Source organism: Penaeus japonicus, unplaced genomic scaffold, assembly GCF_977035675.1.
Source record: "Penaeus japonicus unplaced genomic scaffold, GWHDUDI00000001_assembly GWHDUDI00000015, whole genome shotgun sequence".
NCBI classification, from domain to species: Eukaryota; Metazoa; Arthropoda; class Malacostraca; order Decapoda; family Penaeidae; genus Penaeus; species Penaeus japonicus.
The window spans coordinates 14,248,946-14,258,086 of record NW_028234417.1 but is presented as its reverse complement, the minus strand read 5'-3'; the positions used below and the strand labels follow the sequence as shown (position 1 = coordinate 14,258,086).

At 38.9% G+C, this 9,141-nt stretch overlaps 2 protein-coding genes across 3 annotated transcripts in view; one reads left to right on the top strand and one right to left on the bottom strand.

The window, feature by feature from the left end:
- LOC122266471 (uncharacterized) overlaps positions 1-8,657 on the top strand; it is a 16,350-nt gene extending 7,693 nt beyond the window's left edge. The window contains exons 3-7 of one of the 2 annotated variants that reach the window (XM_086544548.1): positions 1,248-1,429; positions 1,776-1,920; positions 2,396-2,593; positions 3,683-3,861; positions 4,775-8,657. In XM_086544548.1, coding sequence (XP_086400674.1) covers positions 1,248-1,429; positions 1,776-1,920; positions 2,396-2,593; positions 3,683-3,861; positions 4,775-4,847 — 777 coding nt within the window. In that variant the 3' untranslated portion in view covers positions 4,848-8,657. The remainder of the gene's footprint in view (positions 1-1,247; positions 1,430-1,775; positions 1,921-2,395; positions 2,594-3,682; positions 3,862-4,774) is intronic. The other variant, XM_086544549.1, reaches the window with a different exon arrangement.
- LOC147470374 (uncharacterized) lies at positions 5,597-8,651 on the bottom strand. Its single transcript, XM_086544551.1, has one exon. It carries the CDS (start codon positions 6,783-6,785, stop codon positions 6,495-6,497), a length of 291 nt encoding a protein of 96 aa, XP_086400677.1. The 5' UTR covers positions 6,786-8,651; the 3' UTR covers positions 5,597-6,494.
- Positions 8,658-9,141: the final 484 nt, after the last annotated feature.

Sequence of the window (9,141 nt, the reverse complement as noted above, 5' to 3'; positions counted from 1 at the left end):
GGAAACTTGTGCTTATGACTCGGAGTGCCATAGTAAAGGGCATCCCTACTGAAACAGGGGCACATTGTAGACATTGGGCATGGTTTGAGTCACTTTCCTCAACTGGTACATCCTTCATCACTGATAATTTAGAGCAAGAGGTCAGCAACTTACTGTGTGCCATCGCTGTCTAAAGATAGTGCTTGCTAGAGACTGTGGATAGGTGCCAGTCAAGACTCTCTCTCCTGCTGGTGCTAGAAGGAAGTGGTGGCATCTAGGCCATTTTGCTCAATATTACAACAATTATAGTAATTATGACTGCAATTGTCATCATCACTCACTCATTACTCATAGCATAATAAAATAACACAGCAATCCAAAATCCCCAAATGTCATGTACATTATGACGCTCGTCATCATGTATGTCATGACACCCATCATCAGCCCAGAGCTCCAGCATCATGTATGTCATGCCATTCATATGCAATGGGTTTAACTTTGCTTCTGCCACAGTGTGACTGATTAATTTAAGAAATATTGTTATTCTGGTCACAAAAGCAAAGTTTGAAGGAAATATTACCCATTTTTCATACCTTCTAGGCATTAGAGAATAGAAAATAACAGTTGCTACCCAAGGACAAAAAACATGTTACACAGTAAGTCTGTTGACCAGCAGAGAGGGTTCTGTAGAGGCCAAAATATTTGTGTTTGGGACATTTTTTACAAAGCCTCGAATGAAGAGACTCATTGCCTAACTCCTTGAGATCAGTGCTGTCAAATCTTTGAAGACATTCCTTTTGTATTCAGAATAATCATATGAAATTTTAGTATTAGATCTTCACCTGAATTAAGAGATCATATTCATGTTAAAAATGCAAATTAGTGTGATCTCTTTGAAGAACTAGGACAAGGATTCTATTTTCTGTTCTGCAATTTTTGTCGTTCTGTTTTCCATTGCCTGTTCTACTGTATATGTTAATGGTAATTTTAACATTACTTACAACATACTTCATACAGGATAATTTTATCATGATCAATAGTTGCTTATTGAAACTAATGAAAGCTTTTCAGTTTGCACTTTATTACTAATATTTCCTTCTTTATTGGGAATTAGTTATTTGATTTTCATTTTCATATGAGAAAATGAAAGAAGCATAATATTGGTTAAGACAACACAATAGTGATATCAAATGTATTATTGTAATTAATTTTTGTCATACAACTAAGGAATTATGAAAGAAAAACATTTATGATAATACTCTTAACAGGAAAATGAGTGTTTCCAAGAGGAACTTCGCAAAGCTCAGAGGGCCCTTCTTCGCGTTCGACGGGACAAGTCCTTCCTCCTTGACCGCCTCCTCCAATACCATCGAGGTCCTGACTCATCCTCAGACTCTGATCAGACAGAAGAGTCAGACACAGAAAATGATGCCAAGCTGGACACAAAGAGGTGAGTCCGGTGGACACGATGCACATGTGGGTAAGGAAGGGAAAATATGAAGGAGGAGATTACAGTAACTATTGTGTATTATGCATATTTATAGTTAAATAGATAGATGTACATAGAAATAAGTACAGATTTAGATATTAGATACACAGCATGAAAGAAAAAGTTCATAAAATGATTGATTAATGAGTGGATATGTGTATATCTGCATTTTTGTGTATATAGAGAACAGTTTTATATTTAACCTCTTTTTTTTTAACAATTACAGACAATAGTGCATATATATTTATCATTGCAATATTTTAAACAAATTAATAGCAAGTCCTTAAGTCCACTCCTCATGAATAAGTTGCAGAAAAAGATTAAGTTTGGAAGGATCTGGCGGAGGTTCAAACAGCTCTCAGGGGCCCCTTGGAAAGCCACCCCTCAAAAAAAAGAAGTCCAGTAGCAATTCCAGCGGCAGTAGCAAGTCCAGTAAACAAGGCTCGAAGCAGGTGAGGCATTAGGTGTTTAGTAGGCATTTTGGGATGGAAGGTGAGTATGCATATATATGTGTGTGTGTGTGTGTGTGTGTGTGTGTGTGTGTGTGTGTGTGTGTGTGTGTGTGTGTGTGTGTGTGTGTGTGTGTGTGTGTGTGTGTGTGTGTGTGTGTGTGTGTGTGTGTGTGTGTGTGTGTGTGTGTGTGTGTGTGTGTGTGTGTGTGTGTGTGTGTGTGTGTGTGTGTGTGTGTGTGTTTGAAAGCTGGTTTTTGGGAGAGGGAAATGCTAGTTTTATTGATGGTGTTTTTGTAGCATTACTTCATCACATTCAGTGCTTCTTATTTTTTTCCTTCAAATAATCACTTCAAGGGAAACAACAGCATAAAACACAATCTAATGAGACGAAATCATACTTTGGAAATTATTTATTTTACACCACACAGCTTTACACCCTCATTCTCAACTTCTCTCTGTCCCCCACTACCTCTAGATTGCTGCAGGATCGACCATCACTGGTTCCAGCAGCACAAGTGGCAGCAGCAGCACTAGTAACCAGGCTACCACCAGCAGCAGCAACATTGTCACCAGCAACAGCAGCAGCAACAGCATCACTAGTGCAACAAATAGTGGGGCTTTGGTGCGCAAGCTCACAGGAGGCAACTTACCCTCTGGGTCTTCACCTGCACAGGTGAGCTAAAGTTCTTTAACCCTATGACAACGGTGCGTCACACCCGTGTGACACAGCCAAATTCCAGATGCCAGGGCGTCATGCAAGTGTGATGTTGCAATATTGCAATGGCCTGGCGTAGGGGTTTTCACGTATCGCCGTGCCCCGTCGGGAAAGGGTTAATAACACAACAAAGATTAAAATGTGAGAAAAACTTGTTTAGCATATTATTGTTGTTAGAGGTCCTTAGGATTCCCTTTACAGAAAGCCCACACTGTGTGTGTAAGCAGCCGCTCTCATCAGGTGCCTTCATAAATGTTGGGAGTACGTAATGTTGTGGCATTGTCTTTCGACCAATCAGGCTGTGCGCTTACCAAGGATGAGTGATAGTTTAGGGGTCCTGGGCAGGCGTGTGCAGGAGAAGGAGGGAGGGATGGGATGAGGAAAACAGAAATAAAGAAGAGAAAAAAATAGGTGAGAGGGAGAGAGAAAAAAGGTATGTGAGTGAAAAGATACAAAACTGTTGAATTTTTAGGAAAGAATAAATACTCTGTTGTAATATACACAAAGTATTTACTTTTTCAACTTTGTAGAAAAATAAATGAATGTTAAATAGTAAATGTTATAGCTAACAATTACAACAAGAATAAAAGTAATTGTGATGGTAATAGTGATGTTGTTGATAATGATTATTCCAGTAAATAACAAAATAACAATAATTATAATTGTTATATTAATAATGATATTGGGTGTAAAGTGGAAATTATAAGATTAACATTTTGATAGAGAGATAACATTTTCAAAACATAATAATCATAGTCATTATAACAATATCAACATCAGTCATAAAGAGAAAAAGATGATCATAAGGGCCATAGTAATGATATGCAGATAAATGGGTGAAGATGCCAAATAATAACTATCAGTATTATTGTTGTAAATATTCTTTTTCTCTCTCTCTCTCACTTTCACTCTCACTCTCTCTCACTCCAAACATGACCATTTTTTAATTATTTCATGTATTCATAATTTTCTTCCTTCTTGGGCATGAAACCCATTATAATTATTACAGCTTATTCCATAAGACTAACTCGCTCTGTTCCGCTTCAGCTCCCTACCCGAAGGCCAGGCATTGGAGGCAGTGCAGGGGGGGCACACACGAGCGATGGACAGCTCAGCAGGGAGGAGGTGGAGCGTCGGCTGGCAGCGCGACAGCCCATGAACGACTTCACGACCACCGTCTCCCTCACCCTGCCCAACCAGCTGTTCTCTGACAACATTATGGAAGGGTGAGTGGGGTTGTCTCTCTCTCTCTCTCTTTCTCTCTCTTTCTCTCTCTTTCTCTCTCTTTCTCTCTCTTTCTCTCTCTTTCTCTCTCTTTCTCTCTCTTTCTCTCTCTTTCTCTCTCTCTCTTCTCTCTCTTCTCTCTTCTCTCTCTTCTCTCTCTCTCTTCTCTCTCTCTCTCTCTCTCTCTCTCTCTCTCTCTCTCTCTCTCTCTCTCTCTCTCTCTCTCTCTCTCTCTCTCTCTCTCTCTCTCTCTCTCTCTCTCTCTCTCTCTCTCTCTCTCTCTCTCTCTCTCTCTCTCTCTCTCTCTCTCTCTCTCTCTCTCTCTCTCTCTCTCTCTCTCTCTCTCTCTCTATCTCTCTCTCTCTCTCTCCCTTTCTCTCCATTTCTCTCCATTTCTCTCCCTCTCTCTCTCCCTCTCCCCCTCAATCCCTCTGACTTTCCTTCTCCCCCTCTGACTCTCCCTCTCCCCCTCTGACTCTCCCTCTCTTTTTCTCTTCCTCTCTTTCTCTTTTCTTCTTTTTCTCTCTCTCTCTTTCTCTTTCCCTTTCTCTCTCTTTCCCTCTCTTTCTCTCTCTTTCTCTCTCCCTCTCTTTCTCTTTTCCTCTCTTTCTCTCTCTCTCTTTCTCTTTCCCTTTCTTTCTCTTTCCCTCTCTTTCTCTCTCCCTCTCTTTCTCTTTCCCTTTCCCTTTCCCTCTCTTTCTCTTTCCCTCTCTTTTTCTTTTTCCCCCCCTCTCTCTCTCTCTCTCTCTCTTTCTCTTTCTCTTTCTCTTTTCGCTCTCTCTCTCTCTCTCTCTCTCTCTCTCTCTCTCTCTTTCTTTCTATATCTTTCTCTCTCTTTCCTTTTTTCTTTTATAATGTATATTCAACCAAATGGTCATATATGTATAGATATGTCATTTCTCTCCCTCTTTTCAGAGACTTTATGGAGGAGGAAGTTGAAACATCGCCAAGCTATATCGAAGAGGATGTCACTGTGGATTACGACTGATGAGGTACTTCTGCCGAGAATGTGAAATCATCGAGCTGTTGACTCAGAATTTTTGCTCTGTACTGGGTGCATAGCTATACATTAAGCTATATATATATATGTATATTATGAATTAAATAAGTGGTGTTGTATCATGGAAAATTCAAAGATGTAGATATCATGTGAAGGTGTGGTTGGTTTTGGTCATTTTTTTCTCTTTTTTTTATTCCTATATTTGTACATTTTTTCCTCACCTCTTTTTAGAACTTAATTTTTTTTGGTTTGTGTACATTACATGATTAAATGGAAGTCTGTTTCAATATATGTATGTATATTTTTTTATTCTGAGTTCGTGAAAGAGGATTCCTTTTTTTCTTTTATATGAAAAGTAAATTTGATTTAAAAAAATGGCACTAAATGGAACATACACAAGAAAAATAAATTGAATTATATTTTTTGGGTGAGGATGAACATGATCAAAATTCCATAAGAATGATTATGTTTGTACAGAATATCTTTATGTGGTTTGTATCGTACATCTATTGATAATGCCATTTTTTAAGACAACTGAAAAAAAGAAAAAAAAAAAAATGAAAGGATATTGTGTACTTTACAAAAGCATTACACCAATAAACTACAAACTGAATATATTAGTCCACTGTCTATTGGTATATTTTTCATTGAAATATAAGTCAATGAGTATGCATTTCAAATGGAAGTATCATTTTCACTTTTCCAACTCTTACTCAAGACATGATTTTTGGCCAATGAAGGTAGAAGTGGTCTCTCATTTTATTAGGAATTGTAGATGTCAGAGTCTCTGTTCTACTTTTTTCATTTTTGCTAAAGCACAAATTTTAAAGAACTTTCTTTATCAGAAACATCATATTTTTTCACAAACAGAATGGACAGATTTTGACAATGTTTCTAAATAAATTGAAATCATCCTTATCTGATGTCCAAAAGTTGAGTTCTGAGAAAGACCCAAACTACACCTTCATTTCTTTTATTATTACATTACTTATGCATAATGTTCTTTTTCTTTTATTCAAATACTGATGGTCTAGTTTTTTTTAACTAGCTTTCTGATCTACTTCACTAGATGGAATAAGAGGATAAAAGTTAAAAATCCCAAGAAATCAAAAAGCAAAAGAAGAAAACAATAGTCCCTGTTCTTGGGTGCCTTATCCCTTCTGGGACAGGCCATGTCTCAAGATGTTCAACCTGAATATGAGTGTCACAGAAGGGATACATATAAACAAATATTTATTTTTAATATGTTATGTACTTCTGTATTGAGATGTTCACTGTCAAATTTCAGATCATTTGAATTATAAAGAAAAAAAGTTTGAAAAATTATCAATTTTTGAGGACAACAAAATGTTGATGCAAAAAATATCAGATAATCTCAAATAAATTCTCTTGACAGAAATTTTAATATCCTTTTGATTTAGTAGACAATTTTGCACCCTTCTTTCCTGCTGATTGCTTGTTTCATGTGTTGGGAGTACTATATGACATTATCATAGCATTCTAGAACCTATGCAGTATATCATAGGTATTATTTGAAAGTGAGGGTATCAGGAGGCACCACCTCCCTCTCCGTAGCCAGTTGTGCTCCAAAACTGTGATTCTGGCCACATCATTTACTCTGAAGACCTAAATACTTTATCTTGGAGCATATTCCCCACATCTTTGAGACTCAATGGAATTTTGCGTCATCCATTGAGGCATCTGTTGAGTAGGTTTGGAGCTGTCAGTTCTGATGTTCTGGAGGTTCTCATGTGAAATTTTTGACAAGGCCAGTTTCTTTGTGCTGTGGCTTTTGGGTGTCTCCTTGCATGCCATGGCTCTGTTGTAGAAACACCACGACTTTGTGTCAGGAGGGCAGTATTGATGGACAGGGTGCTGATCCGATGAAGTCAAATGGAAGACAGTAGCCCAAATACTATTTTCCATCGTCTTATAGTTGGTGTTAACATTAGTACAAAAATCCTGTGGCTATCTTCATAGTTTGTAGCCTTGTACCCATCCTCTTACTTATATATGATTTATGCATTCTTCTTTGATAACCTTGGTATCTTTGTAAGGGCTTCATCCACCATTCAAAGCACACGCAGCCTTATATATACTTGAGGTCCCGTCACTAACGAAGGCAACATTTTTAAGTTGGTGATCTGTCGAACGTGAGCAGAGTCGGACCCCACCCTGTCTCCATGGTACCCGACTTCCCTTCGAAGTTCATATGGCACTTGTGATGTTTTTCACCTTTCTTCTTGCCGTGACATGGTCAGTAGTTGGACATAACTTCCATATCATCGACAATACCTGTATAGGCATCGATGACAAAGCAGAGCCCAAAGTGGGATTTGTGTCCTCTTGTCATCCAGGTTCCGTCAAATGTGACATTGATGCTTACATTACCTTCGTCCTCTGGCTCCACTGACCTCTCTTCTATGTAGAACTTCCGTACTTTTTCCTTGCTAGAAGAGCTCCATCTGCTCAAAGAGGGTCGCTGTGTCTTGCATAGTCTCCTACTGAAAAGTTTTTTCTTGAGAAAAAGCCCGTCGACTTCTGCAAACCAGCATCTCCTCCCCCAGTGACGAGGCTAAAATAAACTTGGAGGATATTCGACTCCGTGAATTTACCTTTCCGGGCTGGTGGAGCTTCGCACAAATTTGTGCCACAACTATTGCATTTGACAGTTACGTGCCTGTCCCACTTGCAGGAAATGGGTATGGCAGTAACAGTGCCTTTGCCCTCACTCCTGGGACATGTCAGTTGCCTGTAACTGTATGCTTGAAATAATATATTTCCGGTCGAATGTTTTTTTCAGGTGACACATTGACGTCATTCATCATGACCAAACGTTTCTTCAGAGGAGACTGAGCTGGTTGTGCGGTGGGTGGGGATGCCGAGAAAGGCCGGGGCGGCTGAGGGGGAGATTCTGTGGGGCAGCTGTGGCAGCGGCGTCCGCTTCGCTTGTGTCTAGCTGGTTCCCCTTCCTCTCTTTTTCGCGTTGTCTTCTCAATGCATTCATTTCCCCCATCATCTCCTTCAGTTGTTTTACTCTTCTGGATACTCCCGCCATGATACAATATACAAGTAAGAGCTTTAGAGAAGCGTACACGAAACTGCAGGTTACGTAAACAGTTTTCCGCGCCGTCTTAGTGACTGATGCCGCTCGAGATCACTGGCACTTTTACCTGAAGGCGCTGTCACACGAGCATGTTTTCCGTCGTTTTTTTCGTTGATTTGTTTAAAAGTTGTCATTTTTTGAGGCGCGCAGTCACACCAGTCACACCAGCGTTTTACCGCCAGGAGCCATCGGCTCAGTCACATGATACTCGCCCAGCAGGGTTCCCAATTCATACAATTTTCGTCTGCTCTGCGAACTTATGAAACGCGGGAAATATCACCCGCAGACTTACGGTCCGCGGCTCGTACTCATGCGAACAAAATGTTTGTAGATACATATTTTATTTTTGTTTAATTTTTCTTAGTAAATATTTGAAAATATTTATAAATATGCTTTAGAAATATTATCATTACCTGCATCCAATGTTGACGTGGAGAGGTTATGTTTTAAAGTTAATTTATTAACATCGAAAATTAGGAACAAACTATCAACATCCACGCCCACATCCCTCATATTATCCTCAGAAAAGATAAAAGTAGCAGGAGGCTGTGTCAATTTAATCCAAATATACAATTGGTTAGATTTGTACAAAACCAAAGTGTGAAAGTGTCTTCTAGTAACAAACTAAATTGTAAATAATGTATATATTAAATATTCTTGATTGCTATAAAATAGAATGCTGTTATAATGGATTAAGTTATTTTTTACAACCCCCAAATTTGGTATATATACCTAACATTTTCTTATTGAGTCACCCATGAATGTTTGTTTTCTCTGTTTACACTGAGCCAACGGTTGTGCCAACAACTGGCTGCGTGAAGGACCCTGTACTTGCGTCGCAGTTGTAAGCAATGGCGCCGAGCAAGCGACAGTGCGCGGTGAGGCTTAACTTTGTTTTTAGCAGATGAAGAGCGTAACAAGAAAAAGCAAGAAAATATTCAGTCAAATATTCCTCTGAAGGGCGTGTGTCCATGCAGGAGAATTGGTACAGTCCATGGTGTTTCAACACTGGAGGAGAGATGATACGGTCTGCGGCTGACAAATTTAGATTTGCATATTTCTGTTTGTTAATTTTATAATAAAAGAAAGTGAATTTCATTAATTTTGACAATTCGCCCAAAATTGAAAATTTTTCAGAAAATTGACGGAAGTTGAAGGAGAACTTAAACAAAATAT